This window comes from Coregonus clupeaformis, unplaced genomic scaffold, assembly GCF_020615455.1.
Source record: "Coregonus clupeaformis isolate EN_2021a unplaced genomic scaffold, ASM2061545v1 scaf1786, whole genome shotgun sequence".
Classification (NCBI taxonomy): Eukaryota; Metazoa; Chordata; class Actinopteri; order Salmoniformes; family Salmonidae; genus Coregonus; species Coregonus clupeaformis.
In genome coordinates, this window is record NW_025535240.1 from 1 (window position 1) to 25,171 (window position 25,171).

General features: G+C 45.3%; 3 protein-coding genes and 1 pseudogene across 3 annotated transcripts; 2 read left to right on the forward strand and 2 right to left on the reverse strand.

Annotated features, from left to right (window-relative positions):
* Positions 1–399: 399 nt before the first annotated feature.
* LOC123487547 (cyclin-dependent kinase 5 activator 1-like) lies at positions 400–2,508 on the reverse strand. Its single transcript, XM_045218761.1, has 2 exons — positions 1,697–2,508; positions 400–1,404 (listed from the first exon to the last, which is right to left on the reverse strand). The coding sequence occupies exon 2, from the start codon at positions 1,389–1,391 to the stop codon at positions 444–446; it is 948 nt and encodes a 315-aa protein (XP_045074696.1). The 5' UTR covers positions 1,392–1,404; positions 1,697–2,508; the 3' UTR covers positions 400–443.
* Positions 1,443–9,052, forward strand: LOC121566197 (annotated as a pseudogene).
* A 2,004-nt stretch (positions 9,053–11,056) lies between these two features.
* Positions 11,057–24,202, forward strand: LOC121566499 (dynein axonemal heavy chain 11-like). Its single transcript, XM_045218762.1, has 12 exons — positions 11,057–11,213; positions 11,422–11,559; positions 11,654–11,743; positions 20,967–21,158; positions 21,299–21,418; positions 21,485–21,554; positions 21,875–22,038; positions 22,154–22,336; positions 22,447–22,562; positions 22,645–22,757; positions 22,890–23,030; positions 23,107–24,202. The coding sequence occupies exons 1-12, from the start codon at positions 11,076–11,078 to the stop codon at positions 23,352–23,354; spliced, it is 1,713 nt and encodes a 570-aa protein (XP_045074697.1). The 5' UTR covers positions 11,057–11,075; the 3' UTR covers positions 23,355–24,202.
* On the reverse strand, positions 12,592–14,541 carry LOC121566498 (cyclin-dependent kinase 5 activator 1-like). Its single transcript, XM_045218760.1, has 2 exons — positions 14,462–14,541; positions 12,592–14,169 (listed from the first exon to the last, which is right to left on the reverse strand). Exon 2 carries the CDS (start codon positions 14,155–14,157, stop codon positions 13,198–13,200), a length of 960 nt encoding a protein of 319 aa, XP_045074695.1. The 5' UTR covers positions 14,158–14,169; positions 14,462–14,541; the 3' UTR covers positions 12,592–13,197.
* Positions 24,203–25,171: the final 969 nt, after the last annotated feature.

Below are 25,171 nucleotides of genomic sequence, written 5' to 3' on the forward strand. Positions count from 1 at the left end.
GGTTGCAGCTTGTCTGTTCAACCATGATCTGAGCACTAGCCCACGCACACAAGGGTGCCTCCTTCCCTCCCGTGGTAGAAAGTGCACATCTCACACAGTCAGAACAGTAGGCTGGTAGGCTGCAGCCTGTGTGATGTGAGCACTAGCACAGTCACTCGTGTGCCTCCAATCCTCCCGTGGTAGGCAGTGCACACGTCAGACAGTCAGATGGTACAGTAGATAGTAAGCTACAGCCTCAGTCCTCTACACATTCATATCTACTGATTTGTGTTCTCTTTCAAGCCAAATTAACCCTCATATTAACCCTTAAAATCTATAAATCATATTTTCCCATCAAAGCTCACCCTCTACCCATTCCCTGAACCAATCCTCCTCCCTCCCTTTTTGAAATGTCAGGCTATAGTAGGCCCCTCCCCTCCCCTGGCCCCTCTACCCTAGGTCCCTCACTGAGTGCTGTACACACCGCTGAGCAGGCGGCTCTTCTTCTCCTCCTTCTGGCTCTCGTTCTTCAGGTCAGCAAACATCTGGGAGAAGAAGTTAGGGTCTGTGTTCATCTGGAGCATCTTACCACTCATCAGCTTGGTGATGGACATGCAGCGGATCCAGAAGGTCTGCCTGCAGGTCTCCACCAGGAAGGGTCTCAGGGGGTAGGAGATCTCGTTGCCCATGTAGGAGCAGGTCGTGTAGAGGCAAGTAAGCAGCACGGCATGCAGCTCATGCAAGGTGGCCACCTCGGAGGAGACCGCCTCGCGGCACAGCATGTAGAGGAAGACCACCATGGCCGGGTTGATGCAGCTCTGGTTCTGATAGCAGTTGTCCAGCAGATAACGGTCAACCACCCGCAGCCACAGCTCCGGGCCCATGGAAGACATGTCCTGGATCAGGTAGCAGCGCCGGCACAGGATCTCACCCAGGCAGCGCAGCAGCTCGCCGGTTGTAGCGTGGACCATCACCGGCCTCTTGGGCGTGTCGAGGTCCTGGACGATCACCGTCTGGAGCGTGTCGGGGGCCGTGTTGGAGTTGGTCAAGGGGGCCTTCTCGACCGACGAGGCGGCGTTGTTGGAGCTGTTGGCGATGGCTGGAGTGCTCTGGTACTGGGTGGACAGCTTGTCACAGGATTGAGACTTCTCCAGGGTGAGGGTGGACAAGTTGGAGGAGGACTGAGACTTCTCCAGGTTCTCGTTACTCAGATGGGCGATGTTGTTTTGGTTGGTGTTCTCGTGGGCCTGCATCTTCTTGGAGCCCTTCTTCGTCACAATCCGCCTCCATGGCGAGTACCGCTTCAGGGTCTTGTCTTTGCCGCTCTTACGGGTCTGGACTTCAAAGAAGTGGCCCACCGTGTCCGGCCCATCTTTGAAGTGGACTGCCTTCTCGCGGAGTGAGATAGACATTGGTCTATAGTGCCTGTGGAAAACAAAATGCTTCAATATTAGCAAAATGAAATGCATGGCATCAGTTCAGTAGGCCTATCTAGCTCAGCTATGGGTGTCTCCCAGATGGCAACCTATTCCCTATATAGTGCACTGCTTTTTACCAAGGCCTATAGGAGTCTGGTCAAAGTAGTGCAATATATAGGAAATAGGGTTCCATGTGGGACATAATCTAAATCAAAGAGTATTAAGCATAGACATTAGGGTTATGTGTTCATAAACATGAGCAATATAACATTTCAAAGCAAAACAAAAATATTACTCACTGATTTCAAGTTGATATGTGAAAAATTGTAAAGATAATTCAATATTTTCTTCGTTAATTGAAAGGTAAAGACGGGTTGTCCAGGTGCTTTGAGTTCAAGGCTGTTATGGTTGTGAACATCGGAATTGTCCAAGGTTCTGAAATCGAGCGTTCTGAAATTGTGTGTCCCCGTCGTAATAAAGAAGCATGTCATAGAGGCGATTTTGTGAAAGATTAAGTTTGATGTTGGCAAAAATAAATAAATAAACAAATAAATAAAGTCAGATTTTCGCCATGATAGAATTTGCCTCATATTTGCTATAGCCTAGCTCAATACGTTGAAAACGAAATAATCTTTGAGTGACTGCTACGCTACAGCGTTATATTTCTGGCCTCAATGGATGAATAACATGTATCTGCGAGTGTTTTGCATGGATCTCAATGGTCTGTCAAATTAAATTGGCACCTCTGTCAGGTGCGCGCTTATCTCGTTCACCACCAGACTCTTCTTCCCCCTAAAGGGTGCGTTAGTCATTTCACTTTAGCAATCTACTCCGATAATGAGCATTTAGCCTAGGGACAAATAGGTGCTCGCCTATAATCGCTATTTGAAGTGGAGAGCATACAGGCCTACTTCTATGTCAGGACTGACTGAAGGACTAGCTTAAAATGCGTTATAGAAGTAGGCTAAATAGCCTTTTCGTGTAAAACGCAACATAAGAACCAGCAGTAGCTCAAATAAAAACGTCTAAAACTACACTCCAAAGTTATAAAAAAAGATATACCGTACCAGTTAAAGGTTTGGACACACCTACTCATTCAAGGGTTTTTCTACATTGTAGAATAATAGTGAAGACATCAAAACTATGAAATAACACATATGGAATCATGTAGTAACCAAAAAAGTATTAAACACATAAAAATATATTTTATATTTGAGATTCTTCAAACACCGCTCTTGCTGCTGGTGATTCTCAGATCCACCTCTAGGCAGACGACACCATTTTGTATACATCTGGCCCTTCATTGGACACTGTGTTAACAAACCTCCAAACGAGCTTCAATGCCATACAACACAACTTCCGTAGCCTCCAACTGCTCTTAAACACAAGTAAAATGAAATGCATGCTCTTCACCCACCCAAAGCCCCATATACTACCCACCACTGCGACCTGTATGCTCTTGTTGGCTGGTCCACACTACATATTCGTTGGCAAACCCACTGGCTCCAGGCCATCTATAAATCACTTCTAGGCAAATCCCCTCCTTATCTTAGCTTATCCTAATCTCTGAAGCTGGAGACTTATCTAACTTATCTAACTTTAAGCATCATTTGTCAGACCACCTTACTGATCACTGCACCTGTACACAGCCCTTCTGAAATTAGCCCACCCAACTACCTCATCCCCATATTGTTATTTATTTTGCTAATTTACACCCCAGTATCTCTATTTGCACATTATCTCTTGTACATCTATCATTCCAGTGTTAATACTAATTGTAATTATTTTGCACTATGGCCTATTTATTGCCTTACCTCCATAACTTTCTACATTTGCACACACTGTATATATTTTCTGTAGTATTTTTGACTTTATGTTTTGTTTTACCCCATATGTAACTCTGTGTTGTTGTTTTTATTGCACTGCTTTGTTTTATCTTGGCCAGGTGGCAGTTGTAAATGAGAACTTGTTCTCAACTGGCTTACCTGGTTAAATAAAGGTGAAATTAAAACATTAAAAAATCAGTTGCCTTGATGACAGCTTTGCACACTACTGGCTTCACCTAGAATGCTTTTCCAACAGTCTTGAAGGAGTTCCCACATATGCTGAGCACCTGTTGGCTGCTTTTCCTTCACTCTGTGGTCCGACTCATCCCAAACCATCTCAATTGGGTTGAGGTCGGGGGATTGTGGAGGCAAGGTCATCTGATGCAGCACTCTCATTCGTGGTAAAATAGTCCTTCCACAGGCTGGAGGTGTGTTGGTTCATTGTCCTGTTGAAAAACAAATTATAGTTCCACTAAGCCCAAACCAGATGGGATGGTGTATCGCTGCAGAATGTTGCGGTAGCCATGCTGGTTAAGTGTGCCTTGAATTCTAAATAAATCACAGACAGTGTCACCAGCAAAGCACCCCCACACCATAACACCTCCTCCTACATGCTTTACGGTGGGAAATACACATGCGGAGATCATCCGTTCACCCACACCACGTCTCACAAAGACACGGCAGTTGGAACCATACATCTCCAATTTGGACTCCAGACCAAAGGACAAATTTCCATCGGTCTAATGTCCACTGCTCGTGTTTCTTTGCCCAAGCAAGTCTCTTCTAATTATTGGTGTCCTTTAGTAGTGGTTTCTTTGCAGCAAATCGACCACGAAGGCCTGATTCACACAGTCTCCTCTGAACAGTTGATGTTGAGATGTGTCTTCTTGAACTCTGTGAAGCATTTATTTGGTCTGCAATTTCTGAGGCTGGTAACTCTATTTAACTTATCCCTGCAGCAGAGGTAACTCTGGGTCTTCCATTCCTGTGGCAGTCCTCATGAGAGCCAGTTTCATCATAGCACTTGATGGTTTTTGCGACTGCACTTGAAGAAACTTTCAAAGTTGTTGAAGTTTTCCGTATTGACTGACCTTCATGTCTTAAAGTAATGATGGACTGTCATTTCTCTTTGATTATTTGAGCTGTTCTTGCCATAATATGGACTTGGTCTTTTATCAAATAGGGCTATCTTCTGTATACCACCCCTACCTTGTCACAACACAACTGATTGGCTCAAACACATTAAGAAGGGAAGAAATTCCACAAATTAACTTTTAAGAAGGCACAGCTGTTAATTGAAATGCATTCCAGATGACTACCCCATGAAGCTGATTGAGAGAATGCCAAGAGTGTGCAAAGCTGTCAAGGCAAAGGGTGGTTTCTTTGAAGAATCTCAAATAAACAAATCAAAATATATTTTATAACACTTTTTTGGTTACTACATGATTACATATGTGTTATTTCATAGTTTTGATGTCTTCACTATTATTCTACAATGTAGAAAATAGTAAAAATAAAGAAAAACCCTGGAATGAGTAGGTGTGTCCAAACTTTTGAATGGAACTGTGTATATATATATCATGGTATATCCTTGTGTGCAAGAATGTCTTAAGAATCGAACAGTTGATCCAATTCTAGCCTAAGCTCGGTTTGAATATTCAAGTACCTCCCCATCCCTAACTGCTGTCCTAATACAGTTGAAGTCGGAAGTTTACATACACCTTAGCCAAATACATTTAAACTAAGTTTTTCACAATTCCTGACATTTAATCCTAGTAAGAATTCCCTGTTTTAGGTCAGTTAGGATCACCACTTTATTTTAAGAATGTCAGAATAATTGTAGAGAGAATGATTTATTTCAGCTTTTATTTCTTTCATCACATTCCCAGTGGGTCAGAAGTTTACATACACTCAATTAGTATTTGGTAGCATTGCCTTTAAATTGTTTAATTTGGGTCAAACATTTCGGGTAGCCTTCCACATGCTTCCCACAATAAGTTGGGTGAATTTTGGCCCATTCCTCCTGACAGAGCTGGTGTAACTGAGTCAGGTTTGTAGGCCTCCTTGCTCGCACATGCTTTTTCAGTTCTGCCCACCCATTTTCTATAGGATTGATGTCAGGGCTTTGTGATGGCCACTCCAATACCTTGACTTTGTTGTCCTTAAGCCATTTTGCCACAACTTTGTAAGTACGCTTGGGGTCATTGTCCATTTGGAAGACTCATTTGTGACCAAACTTTAACTTCCTGACTGATGTCTTGAGATGTTGCTTCAATATATCCACATAATTTTCCTTCATCATGATGCCATCTATTTTGTGAAGTGCACCAGTCTCTCTTGCAGCAAAGCACCCCCACAGCATGATGCTGCCACCTCCGTGCTTCACGGTTGGGATGGTGTTCTTCGGCTTGCAAGGTCCCCCTTTTTCCTCCAAACATAACGATGGTCATTATGGCCAAACAGTTCTATTTTTGTTTCATCAGACCAGAGGACATTTCTCAAAAAGTACAATCTTTGTCCCCATGTGCAGTTGCAAACCATAGTCTGGGTTTTTTATGGCGGTTTTGGAGCAGTGGTTTCTTCCTTGCTGCGCGGACTTTAAGGTTATGTCGATATAGGACTCGTTTTACTGTGGATATAGATACTTTTGTACCTGTTTCCTCCAGCATCTTCACAAGGTCCTTTGCTGTTGTTCTGGGATTGATTTGCACTTTTCGCACCAAAGTACATTCATCTCTAGGAGACAAAACGCGTCTTCTTCCTGAGCGGTATGACAGCTGCGTGGTCCCATGGTGTTTATACTTGCGTACTATTGTTTGTACAGATGAACGTGGCACCTTTAGGCATTTGGAAATTGCTCCCAAGGATGAACCAGACTTGTGGAGGTCTATAATTTTTATTCTGAGGTCTTGGCTGATTTCCTTTGATTTTCCCACGATGTCAAGCAAAGAGGCACTGAGTTTGAAGGTAGGCCTTGAAATACATCAACAGGTACACCTCCAATTGACTCAAATGATGTCAATTAGCCTATCAGAAGCTTCTAAAGCCATGACATCATTTTCTGGAATTTTCCAAGCTGTTTAAAGGCACAGTCAACTTAGTATATGTAAACTTCTGACCCACTGGAATTGTGATATAGTGAATTATAAGTGAAATAATCTGTCTGTAAACAATTGTTGGAAAAATTACTTGTGTCATGCACATATTAGAAGTCCTAACCGACTTGCCAAAAGTATAGTTTGTTAAAAGGAAATGGGAGTGGTTGAAAAACTAGTTTTAATGTCTCCAACCTAAGTGTATGTAAACTTCCGACTTCAACTGTATATTATCAATATTTCACAAACTCCTTCCACAACCACCCTCGCTCTCTCTCTCTCTCTCTCTCTCTCTCTGTCTATCTCTCTGTAGGACATATTGGATCAGTGCAGTAGAGAGCAGGAGTTTGAGACCATCCTGTTCACTCTGTGTTATTTTCATGCCTGTGTGGCTGAGAGGCGTACGTTCGGTCCTCAGGGTTGGAACAGGAAATACCCCTTTAACACTGGAGACCTCACCATCTCTGTCAATGTGCTCTACAACTACCTGGAGGCCAACTCACAAGTCACTGTTTACCGTGTTATAGTGATCAGGATGGTGATGATCATGACTGTATTGATGATTGATGATGTTTATATTGATGATGATGATGAGTCATTGTTCATGTATTTTGTGTGTGCGTGTGTGTGCTTGCGCATGTTTAGGTGCCGTGGGAGGACTTGCGCTATCTGTTTGGAGAGATCGTGTATGGAGGTCACATCACAGACGACTGGGACAGAAGACTCTGTAGAACCTACCTGGAGGAATATATGCAGCCCAACCAGGTGTGTGTGTGTGTTACGATTGTGATGATAGTGTTAAAAATAAACCTACACCCTTTCCATCCTGTTTCCCACCAGTTTGACAGGAAGTTGGCTCTGGCTCCGGGCTTTGTGGTTCCCTCCAACCTGGACTACCAGGGTTACCATGGTTACGTAGATGAGATGCTGCCCCACGAGAGCCCGGTGCATTATGGACTACACCCCAACGCAGAGATAGAGTTTCTGACGGTGACCTCTGATAACCTCTTCCACACACTGCTGGAGCTGCAGTCACCTGATTCTGTGATGGGAGAGGGGGCTTCACAGACCGTAGAGGAGAAGGTGTGTGTGAGAGACACACACACACACACACACCAGGCATATTCATAACAGACACACTCATAGCAGACACACACATACAGCGGACCCACACACACTCATCCCTCATCCTCCCTGCAGGTGAAGACCATCCTAGACGAGGTGTTGGAGAAGCTTCCAGAAGAGTACAACATGTCAGACATCACGTCTAAGACTGCTGAGAGATCACCATACATCCTGGTCTGCTTCCAGGAGTGTGAACGTATGAACACGCTCATCTACGAGATACGACGCTCACTCAAGGAGCTGGACCTGGGGCTGAAGGTGGGTTAGGGGCTAGGGGTCAGCTGGGAAATTAGACTAGGACTGATAGATGACATAAGGGTGAATTGGTAGTTGTCTCTCATAACAGTGATGTTTTTTTCTCCTTCCAGGGTGAGCTGGCTATCTCCTCAGAGATGGAGCAGATCCAGTCAGCTCTGTTCTTTGATAACGTCCCAGACACCTGGACCAAACTGGCCTACCCCTCCACTTACAGCCTGGCCCAGTGGTGAGTCACTGTGTGTACTCTCCCACTGTCCCAACGTGTACTTAAGATGATGTGTTGCTATGTGTGTGTGTGTGTTTACCAGGTATAATGACGTGTTGCTGCGCTGTAGAGAGCTGGACAGCTGGACACAGGACCTGGCTCTGCCCACCGTCGTCTGGCTGTCTGGACTCTTTAACCCACAGTCCTTCTTAACAGGTAACATACACGCACATCCCCCTACACACTTACAAACAACATACCCAACCAACTTATGTTGTAACTGTCAGTTGCCTCTTGGTATTCTCTGTTCAGTGGAATTATTTGCTCAACTACCCTCTCTCCCTCCAGCGGTGATGCAGTCTCTGGCTCGTAAGAATGAGTGGCCGTTAGATAAGATGAACCTGACTGTGGATGTGACTAAGAAATTTAAGGAAGAGTTCAACCAGCCTGCCAGAGAGGGAGCATACGTATACGGACTGTACATGGAAGGTATACACTCTTCTCCTTCTCATGAACACATACATCCTAGTTCATTTATCTTCATTTTTCCCTCTTTGTCCCATAGGTGCAAGATGGGACACTCAGGGTGGGGTGATCACTGAGGCTCGTCTGAAGGAGTTAAACCCCCTCCATGCCAGTCATCTCAGTCCGAGCCGTACCTAACGACAGACAGGAGACGCGTAACATCTATGAGTGTCCCCTGTACAAGACCAAGCTGAGAGGAACCACTTATGTCTGGACCTTCAGCCTCAAGACCAGAGAGAGACCAGCCAAGTGGGTACTGGCTGGGGTGGCACTGCTGCTCAGTGTGTGAGCTGTCAGGGTAGGAACTCTGCTTGTGAGAGAAATGAGGTGAAGGTGGAGAAGGATGAGGGGCCTGATGCTCTACAAGACTGTTGGTTAAAAAGGGCTTTTTTGAGGTTGGAAAGAGGCAAGGTAGTTTTTTCTTTAGTTATTCGTAGGGTGTGTATTTTCTGCATTATGTTGCTAAGTGTGAGAAAAGTTATTTTATGTAAAATACGCATGTTTTACTACATATCCCTCAAGCCAGGTTTCATGCTGCTATTGAAATATAAAAGGAATTTGTATAGTACTGTTTTAGCACCTGAAAGCTATATGAAAATGTATAAAGCTATATTAAGTTTTTTCATATGAATTAGTATGAATATATCTGTATTTTTCTGAATTTATTGAAAAACAATACAGTACAAGCTGCAAAATAGTTTCACACATTTGATCACAGTAAGAACCCATTACTTCAAAGCTTATTATTTTGAACAAATCAACTGTATCGTCTAACAAGTGTACAAATCTAAAAGCAGAAAACATTGGATGGTACCCTTTACCTAGTCCTAGCATCTAAAAAGGAGTGGTGTTCAAGTGCTCTATGGTCTATGTAACACTTGTTAATATGGCACATCAGTTACATGTCACTTTAAAAGCTTCAATAGACTAGGGCCCGGTTTCCCAAAAGCATCCTAAGGCTAAGTTCATTGTTAGAACTTTATGGATGAACTTAGCCTTAGGATGCTTTTGGGAAACCGGGCCCAGAACAACATGACAGTTAGCAGGAGGAAATCCACACTGCTCATAATTCTTCACTATTATCCCCTACAGTCCTCACACACAGGGGCGTGTATACGTTTGGCTTCAATTAAAAAAGAAAATGACATAACAGAAACAAAATAGTGTTTGTGTGTTCTCCTAGTCACTGTCGTCGTCAGACCAGCCCAGGTCCATCATGTTCATGTCCAGCGTCGCGGCGGTGGCGGCCATATTGATTTTGGTTCCCTGTCGTACGCTGCAGGTCTTAGAAGAGTTCTGATTGGATGTTGTCCGCATGCTCACCTGTACCCCCGACCTCACCCCCTGACCTCTGACCCCTAACTCACTCCTGACCTTATGACTTATGACCCCAACATTAGCCATGTCACCCCTGACCCCTACCACCCCCATGTTCATATTCATATCCATGTCCCCTATCCTCTCTATCCCCCCAATATCATCCAGAGAGAGCATATCCCCAAACCCAACCATACTCCCCCCACTCAGCTCCCTAAACATTGACTGCATCCTCCCTCCCTCCACCACCACCCTCTCCTCCTTCGTTACCTCCCTCCATCCCTCTTGTCTCCCAGTCTCCCCCATCCCCTCTCCTCCCTCTCTGTCTCCCCATCTACCTCTCCAATCCCACCCTGGAACCCCTTTAGCATGATTTGTAACAGCTAGCCTCCCCCTTCCCCTAGCTCCAGCCGACCCCCTTCTATCCCTCCCTCCGTCCCCCTCTCCTTCTCTCTCTCCCCCCAGGTTACCTCTATCCCTCCATCCCCATCCGCCTCCCCAAGACTGCTTGAGAAGCCCCTAATCATGGACTGGAACCCACCTATCCCCCTGTCTATCCCTCCCTCCATCCCCCTCTCCCTCTCTCCGTTGCTGAGGGTTCTGATAAGGCAGGATATCTTGGCGCTGTTGGACTCCTGAGACTGAGAACGGAAGAACGACTCCGAGCTGATGCCTGATGCTATGGGGGAGAAGAACTGAAAGAGAGAAAGAGATGGGGGGGGCAGTTGAACACAACCCAGATGTCATCATTAACCACACTATAAATGTGTTGTTACTCTAGGGATGCGGGGCTTTGACACCATACAACATGACTGTTTCTAATATCTAAATCTCAAATAAGGTTGTAAAACAAATAGAAAATGTTTATGAATGAAGCATCATGGTCTTTGAAACCCGGCAAATATGTAGGCTACTCACAGGGGTGACATTGGACCTCTCCATCAATCTCTCCTCCCACAGTCTCAGTCTTCTCTCCCTCTCCTCTTCTCTCCCTCTCCTCTTCTCTCCCTCCATCCCCATCTTTTATATGTCTCTGGCAAATTATAATGACGATCAATCTCCCTCCACATACCCTCCCCTCGCTCTCGCGCACTCTCTTTCTGTCTGTAGGAACTTTGTGGAGGAGAAGTTGGGGGTGAAGTATACAGAGGGGAGGAAGACAGAGTTTGCTAAGTCCTTCAGAGAGAGTGGACCTGCCTCGCCTGTATTCTTCATCCTGTCTCCTGGAGTAGACCCTCTCAAAGACGTGGAGTCACTGTAATGTAAAGATCACTGTAAATCTGCATGAATATGACACACACACACACACTGAGAATATATTGTTTCCATGGTAACAGGCAGGAAGTTGGGGTTCACCATAGACCTGGGGAAACTCCACAATGTGTCTTTGGGTCAGGGTCAGGAGGCTGTGGCTGAGGTCGCCATGGAGATGGCTGCTAAGGAGGGACACTGGGTCATTTTACAGGTATGGCTATCCTGCTATATACTGTACATAAAACATAATTCATTCATTCATCATTGCATCCATCCATCCTTCCATCCATTCATTGTTTCATTAATCAATTTATTAGTTTGTTCGCGCTTACATTTGTTCATCCATCCATCCATTCATCCATTCATCCATTCATTCATTCATTCATTCATTCATTCATTCATTCATTCATCTCTGTCAGAATATCCACCTGGTGGCTCGCTGGCTGGGGTCGTTGGAGAAGCTTCTGGAACGCTGCTGTGAGGGCAGTCACCAGGACTACAGAGTGTTTATGAGTGCTGAGCCTGCCCCCACACCACAGGAGCACATCATCCCTCAGGTACACACACACACACATACACACACATGCATTTATAATAACACGGTGTGTTTTCCTAATTTAAAAGTGTGTTTGTTCTCCTCTCCTCACTCAGGGCATCCTGGAGAATGCCATCAAGATCACCAACGAGCCTCCCACTGGCATGCATGCCAACCTTCATGCTGCTCTGGACAACTTCGACCAGGTACAGGAATGTGTGTATTAATGTATGTCTGTCCACTGGTGTTAGGGATGGGCAATTGAAATTATTGTTCAAAATAATCTCATCAAATGTTTGATTCACACTTTATAATAATGTCCAGTAATAGATCATTTATAAGGCTATTATAAACAGTTCTCACTATTTACTAATTGCTGTTTCTACATTTGCAAATGTTAGTAAGCTATACATAGTTATTTATAAACTTTCAAATGAATTATTGGATAATTTATTAGATGTTTAATATAGACCCTTATAAAACATTTACTAATCATTAGTAAAGTACAGTGGTGTAAAGTAACTAAGTAAAAATACTTTGAAGTACTACTTTGAGGTATCTGTACTTTACTTGAGTTTTTATATTTTTTACAACTTTTACTTCTACTTGACTACATTCTGAAATAAAATATGTGCTCGTTACATTTCTAATGCTCAGGCAGGACAGCAAAACGGTCAAATTCATGTACTTATTAAGAAAAATGCATCCCTACTGCCTCTGATCTGGTTTGTAAAAGATTGTTGAACTGTGTCCCTGGATTCCCATAAATAAATAAAAAGAAAGGCAATTAGCATAATATAAGGAATTTGATATATAGCCTTTGCTTTCACTTTTGATACTTAAGTACATTTAAAACCAGATACTTTTAGACTTTTACTGAAGTAGTATTTTACTGGGTGACTTTCACTTTTACTTGAGTCATTTTCTTTACTTTTACTCAAGTTTTACTGAATTGGGTACTTTTTCCACCACTGGTAAAGTATTATCTCCACCAAGATCTCAAAATGACATGGAAAATATCAATTGTAAAATAATAAGGACACAACACTGGATGTTTAAGAGAATATATATAGCATTTTATTCCAAAACAGTCACACTGTTCGTTCAAGTTCATCAGAACCAATGGTCCTCAAACGAACCCCTGTCCCCCAGAACTGTCCAGTCCTGTGCTTGCTGTGGGGGAACATGGGTGTTCACTTCACAGTCTAAAGCGGCAGGGTTGCAGCTTGTCTGTTCAACCATGATCTGAGCACTAGCCCACTCACACAAGGGTGCCTCCTTCCCTCCCGTGGTAGAAAGTGCACATCTCACACAGTCAGAACAGTAGGCTGGTAGGCTGCAGCCTGTGTGATGTGAGCACTAGCACAGTCACTCGTGTGCCTCCAATCCTCCCGTGGTAGGCAGTGCACACGTCAGACAGTCAGATGGTACAGTAGATAGTAAGCTACAGCCTCAGTCCTCTACACATTCATACCTACCGATTTGTGTTCTCTTTCAAGCCAAATTAACCCTCATATTAACCCTTAAAATCTATAAATCATATTTTCCCATCAAAGCTCACCCTCTACCCATTCCCTGAACCAATCCTCCTCCCTCCCATTTTGAAATGTCAGGCTATAGTAGGCCCCTCCCCTCCCCTGGCCCCTCTACCCTAGGTCCCTCACTGAGTGCTGTACACACCGCTGAGCAGGCGGCTCTTCTTCTCCTCCTTCTGGCTCTCGTTCTTCAGGTCAGCAAACATCTGGGAGAAGAAGTTAGGGTCTGTGTTCATCTGGAGCATCTTACCACTCATCAGCTTGGTGATGGACATGCAGCGGATCCAGAAGGTCTGCCTGCAGGTCTCCACCAGGAAGGGTCCCAGGGGGTAGGAGATCTCGTTGCCCATGTAGGAGCAGGTCGTGTAGAGGCAGGTAAGCAGCACGGCTTGCAGCTCATGCAAGGTGGCCACCTCGGAGGAGACCGCCTCGCGGCACAGCATGTAGAGGAAGACCACCATGGCCGGGTTGATGCAGCTCTGGTTCTGATAGCAGTTGTCCAGCAGATAACGGTCAACCACCCGCAGCCACAGCTCCGGGTCCATGGAAGACATGTCCTGGATCAGGTAGCAGCGCCGGCACAGGAACTCACCCAGGCAGCGCAGCAGCTCGCCGGTTGTAGCGTGGACCATCACCAGCCTCTTGGGCGTGTCGAGGTCCTGGACGATCACCGTCTGGGGCGTGTCGGGGGCCGTGTTGGAGTTGGTCAAGGGGGCCTTCTCGACCGACGAGGCGGCGTTGTTGGAGCTGTTGGCGATGGCTGGAGTGCTCTGGTACTGGGTGGACAGCTTGTCACAGGATTGAGACTTCTCCAGGGTGAGGGTGGACAAGTTGGAGGAGGACTGAGACTTCTCCAGGTTCTCGTTACTCAGATGGGCGATGTTGTTTTGGTTGGTGTTCTCGTGGGCCTGCATCTTCTTGGAGCCCTTCTTCTTCAAAATCCGCCTCCATGGCGAGTAGCGCTTCAGGGTCTTGTCTTTGCCGCTCTTACGGGTCTGGACTTCAAAGAAGTGGCCCACCGTGTCCGGCCCATCTTTGAAGTGGACTGCCTTCTCGCGGAGTGAGATAGACATTGCGGATCCCATGGTCAATAGTGCCTGTGGAAAACAAAATGCTTCAATATTAGCAAAATGAAATGCATGGCATCAGTTCAGTAGGCCTATCTAGCTCAGCTCTGGGTGTCTCCCAGATGGCAACCTATTCCCTATATAGTGCACTGCTTTTTACCAAGGCCTATAGGAGTCTGGTCAAAGTAGTGCAATATATAGGAAATAGGGTTCCATGTGGGACATAATCTAAATCAAAGAGTATTAAGCATAGACATTAGGGTTATGTGTTCATAAACATGAGCAATATAACATTTCAAAGCAAAACAAAAATATTACTCACTGATTTCAAGTTGATATGTGAAAAATTGTAAAGATAATTCAATATTTTCTTCGTTAATTGAAAGGTAAAGACGGGTTGTCCAGGTGAGTTCAAGGCTGTTATGGTTGTGAACATCGGAATTGTCCAAGGTTCTGAAATCGAGCGTTCTGAAATTGTGTGTCCCCTTCGTAATAAAGAGGCATGTCATAGAGGCGATTTTGTGAAAGATTAAGTTTGATGTTGGCAAAAATAAATAAATAAACAAATAAATATTTTCGCCATGATAGAATTTGCCTCATATTTGCTATAGCCTAGCTCAATACGTTGAAAACGAAATAATCTTTGAGTGACTGCTACGCTACAGCGTTATATTTCTGGCCTCAATAGATGAATAACATGTATCTGCGAGTGTTTTGCATGGAACTAAATGGTCTGTCAAATTAAATTGGCACCTCTGTCAGGTGCGCGCTTATCTCCTTCACCACCAGACTCTTCTTCCCCCTAAAGGATGCGTTATTCATTTCACTTTAGCAATCTACTCCGATAATGAGCATTTAGCCTAGGGACAAATAGGTGCTCGCCTATAATCGCTATTTGAAGTGGGGAGCATACAGGCCTACTTCTATGTCAGGACTGACTGAAGGACTAGCTTAAAATGCGTTATAGAAGTAGGCTAAATAGCCTTTTCGTGTAAAACGCAACATAAGAACCAGCAGTAGCTCAAATAAAAACGTCTAAAACTACACTCCAAAGTTATAAAAAAAGATATACCGTACCAGTTAAAGGTTTGGACACACCTACTCATTCAAGGGTTTTTCTACATTGTAGAATAATAGTGAAGACATCAAAACTATGAAATAACACATATGGAATCATGTAGTAACCAAAAAAGTATTAAACACATAAAAATATATTTTATATTTGAGATTCTTCAAACACCGCTCTTGCTGCTGGTGATTCTCAGATCCACCTCTAGGCAGACGACACCATTTTGTATACATCTGGCCCTTCATTGGACACTGTGTTAACAAACCTCCAAACGAGCTTCAATGCCAGACAACACAACTTCCGTAGCCTCCAACTGCTCTTAAACACAAGTAAAATTAAATGCATGCTCTTCACCTGCCCAAAGCCCCATATACTAACCACCACTGCGACCTGTATGCTCTTGTTGGCTGGTCCACACTACATATTCGTTGCCAAACCCACTGGCTCCAGGCCATCTATAAATCACTTCTAGGCAAATCCCCTCCTTATCTTAGCTTATCCTAATCTCTGAAGCTGGAGACACTTATCTAACTTTAAGCATCAGTTGTCAGACCACCTTACTGATCACTGCACCAGTACACAGCCCATCTGAAATTAGCCCACCCAACTACCTCATCCCCATATTGTTATTTATTTTGCTAATTTACACCCCAGTATCTCTATTTGCACATTATCTCTTGTACATCTATCATTCCAGTGTTAATACTAATTGTAATTATTTTGCACTATGGCCTATTTATTGCCTTACCTCCATAACTTTCTACATTTGCATACACTGTATGTATTTTCTGTAGTATTTTTGACTTTATGTTTTGTTTTACCCCATATGTAACTCTGTGTTGTTGTTTTTATTGCACTGCTTTGCTTTATCTTGGCCAGGTGGCAGTTGTAAATGAGAACTTGTTCTCAAATGGCTTACCTGGTTAAATAAAGGTGAAATTAAAAAATTAAAAAATCAGTTGCCTTGATGACAGCTTTGCACACTACTCGATTCACCTAGAATGCTTTTCCAACAGTCTTGAAGGAGTTCCCACATATGCTGAGCACCTGTTGGCTGCTTTTCCTTCACTCTGTGGTCCGACTCATCCCAAACCATCTCAATTGGGTTGAGGTCGGGGGATTGTGGAGGCAAGGTCATCTGATGCAGCACTCTCATTCGTGGTAAAATAGTCCTTCCACAGGCTGGAGGTGTGTTGGTTCATTGTCCTGTTGAAAAACAAATTATAGTTCCACTAAGCCCAAACCAGATGGGATGGTGTATCGCTGCAGAATGTTGCGGTAGTCATGCTGGTTAAGTGTGCCTTGAATTCTAAATAAATCACAGACAGTGTCACCAGCAAAGCACCCCCACACCATAACACCTCCTACTACATGCTTTACGGTGGGAAATACACATGCGGAGATCATCCGTTCACCCACACCACGTCTCACAAAGACACGGCAGTTGGAACCATACATCTCCAATTTGGACTCCAGACCAAAGGACAAATTTCCATCTGTCTAATGTCCACTGCTCGTGTTTCTTTGCCCAAGCAAGTCTCTTCTAATTATTGGTGTCCTTTAGTAGTGGTTTCTTTGCAGCAAGTCGACCACGAAGGCCTGATTCACACAGTCTCCTCTGAACAGTTGATGTTGAGATGTGTCTGTTACTTGAACTCTGTGAAGCATTTATTTGGTCTGCAATTTCTGAGGCTGGTAACTCTATTTAACTTATCCTCTGCAGCAGAGGTAACTCTGGGTCTTCCATTCCTGTGGCAGTCCTCATGAGAGCCAGTTTCATCATAGCACTTGATGGTTTTTGCGACTGCACTTGAAGAAACTTTCAAAGTTGTTGAAGTTTTCCGTATTGACTGACCTTCATGTCTGAAAGTAATGATGGACTGTCATTTCTCTTTGATTATTTGAGCTGTTCTTGCCATAATATGGACTTGGTCTTTTATCAAATAGGGCTATCTTCTGTATACCACCCCTACCTTGTCACAACACAACTGATTGGCTCAAACACATTAAGAAGGGAAGAAATTCCACAAATTAACTTTTAAGAAGGCACAGCTGTTAATTGAAATGCATTCCAGATGACTACCCCATGAAGCTGATTGAGAGAATGCCAAGAGTGTGCAAAGCTGTCAAGGCAAAGGGTGGTTTCTTTGAAGAATCTCAAATAAACAAATCAAAATATATTTTATAACACTTTTTTGGTCACTACATGATTCCATATGTGTTATTTCATAGTTTTGATGTCTTCACTATTATTCTACAATGTAGAAAATAGTAAAAATAAAGAAAAACCCTGGAATGAGTAGGTGTGTCCAAACTTTTGACTGGAACTGTGTATATATATATCATGGTATATCCTTGTGTGCAAGAATGTGTTAAGAATCGAAATACTTACAACAGTTGATCCAATTCTAGCCTAAGCTCGGTTTGAATATTCAAGTACCTCCCCATCCCTAACTGCTGTCCTAATACAGTTGAAGTCGGAAGTTTACATACACCTTAGCCAAATACATTTAAACTAAGTTTTTCACAATTCCTGACATTTAATCCTAGTAAAAATTCCCTGTTTTAGGTCAGTTAGGATCACCACTTTATTTTAAGAATGTCAGAATAATTGTAGAGAGAATGATTTATTTCAGCTTTTATTTCTTTCATCACATTCCCAGTGGGTCAGAAGTTTACATACACTCAATTAGTATTTGGTAGCATTGCCTTTAAATTGTTTAATTTGGGTCAAACATTTCGGGTAGCCTTCCACATGCTTCCCACAATAAGTTGGGTGAATTTTGGCCCATTCCTCCTGACAGAGCTGGTGTAACTGAGTCAGGTTTGTAGGCCTCCTTGCTCGCACACGCTTTTTCAGTTCTGCCCACACATTTTCTATAGGATTGATGTCAGGGCTTTGTGATGGCCACTCCAATACCTTGACTTTGTTGTCCTTAAGCCATTTTGCCACAACTTTGTAAGTACGCTTGGGGTCATTGTCCATTTGGAAGACTCATTTGTGACCAAACTTTAACTTCCTGACTGATGTCTTGAGATGTTGCTTCAATATATCCACATAATTTTCCTTCCTCATGATGCCATCTATTTTGTGAAGTGCACCAGTCCCTCCTGCAGCAAAGCACCCCCACAGCATGATGCTGCCACCTCCGTGCTTCACGGTTGGGATGGTGTTTGTCACGCCCTGGCTCTGGGGACTATGTTATGTTGAGCCAGGGTGTGTAAGTCTATGTTTATTTTCTATGTTGGTCTGAGTGACTCCCAATCAGAGGCAACGAGTGTCAGCTGGGTGTCTCTGATTGGGAGCCATATTTAACTGTTTGTCTTGCACTTTGTGTTTTGTGGTTTCTTGTTCCTTTTGGTTTGTGTATCGAAGGACTTCACGTTTCGTTCATTGTTTTTGATCGTGTGATCTAGTCAATAAATATAAATATGTTCACCCGCAACGCTGCGCCTTGGTCATCTCTAACCAACGATCGTGACAGAAGAAACCACCAAGACCAGACCAAGCAGCGTGTCCAGGAGCCATCGCTAATAGATCTCCGTGGCAGCTTCGACTGGGTCAAGCCCATTGAGGAGCTGAGTGACGAGGGTTGGAGACAGAGGAGCGAGAGGTGGGCGAGAATGATGGAGGCCTGGTCCACGGGGAGGAGAGACCCCCAGAAATTTTTTAGGGGGGGGCTCACGACGTCGGGGCAGCAGGAGGCCGCTATGGAGCGGTCCAGCGGGGTTGCAGAGGAGGCCGCCAGGTTACGGGGGCCACTGGTAGAAGAGGGGATGGAAGGTGTAGAGGCACGGCGAGAGGTACTGGCGTGTGTTGCCAGTCCGGTCCGGCCCGTTCCAGATCCCGGTGTAGAGCCAGTGGTGTGTGTCCCCAGTACGGTCCGGTCTATTCCTGCTCCCCGCACCAAACCTACGGTGTGCGTCGACAGCCCAGCACGGCCCGTTCCTGCTCTCCGCCCCAAGTCTGTGGTGCGCGTCGCCAGCCCAGTCCGGCCCATCCAAGCTTCCCGCACCAAGCCAGTGGTGTGCGTCGTCAGTCCGGCACGGCCCGTGCCTGCTCTCCGCACCAAGTCTATGGTGCGTTTCGTAAGCCCTGTCCGGCCCGTTCCTGCTCTCCGCACCAAGTCTGTGGTGCGCGTCGCCAGCCCGGTCCGGCCCGTCCAAGCTCCCCGCACCGGGTCAGTGGTGCGCGTCGTCAGCCCGGTCCGGCTCATTCCTGCTCCCCGCACCAAGTCAGGGGTGCGCTCCGTCAGCCCGGTCCGGCCCGTTCCTCCTCCACGCATCAAGCCAGGGGTGTGCGTCGTCAGTCCAGCACAACCCGTGCCTGGGGTCTGTCCGAGCCGGATCCGCCGCCGAGGCGGGAGTGCCCACCCGGTCCCTCCCCTGTTGTGGTTGTTTGGCGCGGCCAGAGTCCGCGCCTTTGGGGGGGGGTACTGTCACGCCCTGGCTCTGGGGACTATGTTATGTTGAGCCAGGGTGTGTAAGTCTATGTTTATTTTCTATGTTGGTCTGAGTGACTCCCAATCAGAGGCAACGAGTGTCAGCTGGGTGGCTCTGATTGGGAGCCATATTTAACTGTTTGTCTTGCACTTTGTGTTTTGTGGTTTCTTGTTCCTTTTGGTTTGTGTATCGAAGGACTTCACGTTTCGTTCATTGTTTTTGATCGTGTGATCTAGTCAATAAATATAAATATGTTCACCCGCAACGCTGCGCCTTGGTCATCTCTAACCAACGATCGTGACAGTGTTCTTCGGCTTGCAAGGTCCCCCTTTTTCCTCCAAACATAACGATGGTCATTATGGCCAAACAGTTCTATTTTTGTTTCATCAGACCAGAGGAAATTTCTCAAAAAGTACAATCTTTGTCCCCATGTGCAGTTGCAAACCATAGTCTGGGTTTTTTATGGCGGTTTTGGAGCAGTGGCTTCTTCCTTGCTGCGCGGCCTTTAAGGTTATGTCGATATAGGACTCGTTTTACTGTGGATATAGATACTTTTGTACCTGTTTCCTCCAGCATCTTCACAAGGTCCTTTGCTGTTGTTCTGGGATTGATTTGCACTTTTCGCACCAAAGTACATTCATCTCTAGGAGACAAAACGCGTCTTCTTCCTGAGCGGTATGACAGCTGCGTGGTCCCATGGTGTTTATACTTGCGTACTATTGTTTGTACAGATGAACGTGGCACCTTTAGGCATTTGGAAATTGCTCCCAAGGATGAACCAGACTTGTGGAGGTCTATAATTTTTATTCTGAGGTCTTGGCTGATTTCCTTTGATTTTCCCACGATGTCAAGCAAAGAGGCACTGAGTTTGAAGGTAGGCCTTGAAATACATCAACAGGTACACCTCCAATTGACTCAAATGATGTCAATTAGCCTATCAGAAGCTTCTAAAGCCATGACATCATTTTCTGGAATTTTCCAAGCTGTTTAAAGGCACAGTCAACTTAGTATGTGTAAACTTCTGACCCACTGGAATTGTGATACAGTGAATTATAAGGGAAATAATCTGTCTGTAAACAATTGTTGGAAAAATTACTTGTGTCATGCACATATTAGAAGTCCTAACCGACTTGCCAAAACTATAGTTTGTTAAAAGGAAATGGGAGTGGTTGAAAAACTAGTTTGAATGTCTCCAACCTAAGTGTATGTAAACTTCCGACTTCAACTGTATATTATCAATATCTCACAAACTCCTTCCACAACCACCCTCGCTCTCTCTCTCTCGCTCTCTCTCTCTCTGTCTATGTCTCTGTAGGACATATTGGATCAGTGCAGTAGAGAGCAGGAGTTTAAGACCATCCTGTTCTCTCTGTGTTATTTTCATGCCTGTGTGGCTGAGAGGCGTAAGTTCGGTCCTCAGGGTTGGAACAGGAAATACCCCTTTAACACTGGAGACCTCACCATCTCTGTCAACGTGCTCTGCAACTACCTGGAGGCCAACTCACAGGTCACTGTTTACCGTGTTATAGTGATCAGGATGGTGATGATCATGACTGTATTGATGATTGATGATGTTTATATTGATGATGATGATGAGTCATTGTTCATGTATTTTGTGTGTGCGTGTGTGTGCTTGCGCATGTTTAGGTGCCGTGGGAGGACTTGCGCTATCTGTTTGGAGAGATCATGTATGGAGGTCACATCACAGACGACTGGGACAGAAGACTCTGTAGAACCTACCTGGAGGAATATATGCAGCCCAACCAGGTGTGTGTGTATGTTACGATTGTGATAAAAATAAACCTACACCCTTTCCATCCTGTTTCCCACCAGTTTGACAGGAAGTTGGCTCTGGCTCCGGGCTTTGTGGTTCCCTCCAACCTGGACTACCAGGGTTACCATGGTTATTACATTTACATTTTAGTCATTTAGCAGACGCTCTTATCCAGAGCGACTTACAGTTAGTGAATACATTATTTTTTTTATACTGGCCCCCCATGGGAATTGAACCCACAACCCTGGCGTTGCAAACGCCATGCTCTATCAACTGAGCTACATCCCTGCCGGCCATTCCCTCCCCTACCCTGGACCAATTGTGCGCCGCCCATGAGTCTCCCGGTCGCGGCCGGCTGCGACAGAGCCTGGATTCGAACCAGGATCTCTAGTGGCACAGTTAGCACTGCGATGCAGTGCCTTAGACCACTGCGCCACTCAGGAGATGAGATGAGATGCTGCCCCACGAGAGCCCGGTGCATTATGGACTACACCCCAACGCAGAGATAGAGTTTCTGACGGTGACCTCTGATAACCTCTTCCACACACTGCTGGAGCTGCAGTCACCTGATTCTGTGATGGGAGAGGGGGCTTCACAGACCGTAGAGGAGAAGGTGTGTGTGAGAGACACACACACACACACACCAGGCATATTCATAACAGACACACTCATAGCAGACACACACATACAGCGGACCCACACACACTCATCCCTCATCCTCCCTGCAGGTGAAGACCATCCTAGACGAGGTGTTGGAGAAGCTTCCAGAAGAGTACAACATGTCAGACATCACGTCTAAGACTGCTGAGAGATCACCATACATCCTGGTCTGCTTCCAGGAGTGTGAACGTATGAACACGCTCATCTACGAGATACGACGCTCACTCAAGGAGCTGGACCTGGGGCTGAAGGTGGGTTAGGGGCTAGGGGTCAGCTGGGAAATTAGACTAGGACTGATAGATGACATAAGGGTGAATTGGTAGTTGTCTCTCATAACAGTGATGTTTTTTTCTCCTTCAAGGGTGAGCTGGCTATCTCCTCAGAGATGGAGCAGATCCAGTCAGCTCTGTTCTTTGATAACGTCCCAGACACCTGGACCAAACTGGCCTACCCCTCCACTTACAGCCTGGCCCAGTGGTGAGTCACTGTGTGTACTCTCCCACTGTCCCAACGTGTACTTAAGATGATGTGTTGCTATGTGTGTGTGTGTGTTTACCAGGTATAATGACGTGTTGCTGCGCTGTAGAGAGCTGGACAGCTGGACACAGGACCTGGCTCTGCCCACCGTCGTCTGGCTGTCTGGACTCTTTAACCCACAGTCCTTCTTAACAGGTAACATACACGCACATCCCCCTACACACTTACAAACAACATACCCAACCAACTTATGTTGTAACTGTCAGTTGCCTCTTGGTATTCTCTGTTCAGTGGAATTATTTGCTCAACTACCCTCTCTCCCTCCAGCGGTGATGCAGTCTCTGGCTCGTAAGAATGAGTGGCCGTTAGATAAGATGAACCTGACTGTGGATGTGACTAAGAAATGTAAGGAAGAGTTCAACCAGCCTGCCAGAGAGGGAGCATACGTATACGGACTATACATGGAAGGTATACACTCTTCTCCTTCTCATGAACACATACATCCTAGTTCATGTATCTTCATTTTTCCCTCTTTGTCCCATAGGTGCAAGATGGGACACTCAGGGTGGGGTGATCACTGAGGCTCGTCTGAAGGAGTTTACCCCCTCCATGCCAGTCATCTCAGTCCGAGCCGTACCTAACGACAGACAGGAGACGCGTAACATCTATGAGTGTCCCCTGTACAAGACCAAGCTGAGAGGAACCACTTATGTCTGGACCTTCAGCCTCAAGACCAGAGAGAGACCAGCCAAGAGGGTACTGGCTGGGGTGGCACTGCTGCTCAGTGTGTGAGCTGTCAGGGTAGGAACTCTGCTTGTGAGAGAAATGAGGTGAAGGTGGAGAAGGATGAGGGGCCTGATGCTCTACAAGACTGTTGGTTAAAAGGGGCTTTTTTGAGGGTGGAAAGAGGCAAGGTAGTTTTTTCTTTAGTTATTCGTAGGGTGTGTATTTTCTGCATTATGTTGCTAAGTGTGAGAAAAGTTATTTTATGTAAAATACGCATGTTTTACTACATATCCCTCAAACCAGGTTTCATGCTGCTATTGAAATATAAAAGGAATTTGTATAGTACTGTTTTAGCACCTGAAAGCTATATGAAAATGTATAAAGCTATATTAAGTTTTTTTTATATGAATTAGTATGAATATATCTGTATTTTTCTGAATTTATTGAAAAACAATACAGTACAAGCTGCAAAATAGTTTCACACATTTGATCACAGTAAGAACCCATTACTTCAAAGCTTATTATTTTGAACAAATCAACTGTATCGTCTAACAAGTGTACAAATCTAAAAGCAGAAAACATTGGATGGTACCCTTTACCTAGTCCTAGCATCTAAAAAGGAGTGGTGTTCAAGTGCTCTATGGTCTATGTAACACTTGTTAATATGGCACATCAGTTACATGTCACTTTAAAAGCTTCAATAGACTAGGGCCCGGTTTCCCAAAAGCATCCTAAGGCTAAGTTCATTGTTAGAACTTTATGGATGAACTTAGCCTTAGGATGCTTTTGGGAAACCGGGCCCAGAACAACATGACAGTTAGCAGGAGGAAATCCACACTGCTCATAATTCTTCACTATTATCCCCTACAGTCCTCACACACAGGGGCGTGTATACGTTTGGCTTCAATTAAAAAGAAAATGACATAACAGAAACAAAATAGTGTTTGTGTGTTCTCCTAGTCACTGTCGTCGTCAGACCAGCCCAGGTCCATCATGTTCATGTCCAGCGTCGCGGCGGTGGCGGCCATATTGATTTTGGTTCCCTGTCGTACGCTGCAGGTCTTAGAAGAGTTCTGATTGGATGTTGTCCGCATGCTCACCTGTACCCCCGACCTCACCCCCTGACCTCTGACCCCTAACTCACTCCTGACCTTATGACTTATGACCCCAACATTAGCCATGTCACCCCTGACCCCTACCACCCCCATGTTCATATTCATATCCATGTCCCCTATCCTCTCTATCCCCCCAATATCATCCAGAGAGAGCATATCCCCAAACCCAACCATACTCCCCCCACTCAGCTCCCTAAACATTGACTGCATCCTCCCTCCCTCCACACTCCCCCCCTCCACCACCCTCTCCTCCTTCGTTACCTCCCTCCATCCCTCTTGTCTCCCAGTCTCCCCCCATCCCCTCTCCTCCCTCTCTGTCTCCCCATCTACCTCTCCAATCCCACCCTGGAACCCCTTTAGCATGATTTGTAGCCTCCCCCTTCCCCTAGCTCCAGCCGACCCCCTTCTATCCCTCCCTCCGTCCCCCTCTCCTTCTCTCTCTCCCCCCAGGTTACCTCTATCCCTCCATCCCCATCCGCCTCCCCAAGACTGCTTGAGAAGCCCCTAATCATGGACTGGAACCCACCTATCCCCCTGTCTATCCCTCCCTCCATCCCCCTCTCCCTCTCTCCGTTGCTGAGGGTTCTGATAAGGCAGGATATCTTGGCGCTGTTGGACTCCTGAGACTGAGAACGGAAGAACGACTCCGAGCTGATGCCTGATGCTATGGGGGAGAAGAACTGAAAGAGAGAAAAGAGATGGGGGGGGCAGTTGAACACAACCCAGATGTCATCATTAACCACACTATAAATGTGTTGTTACTCTAGG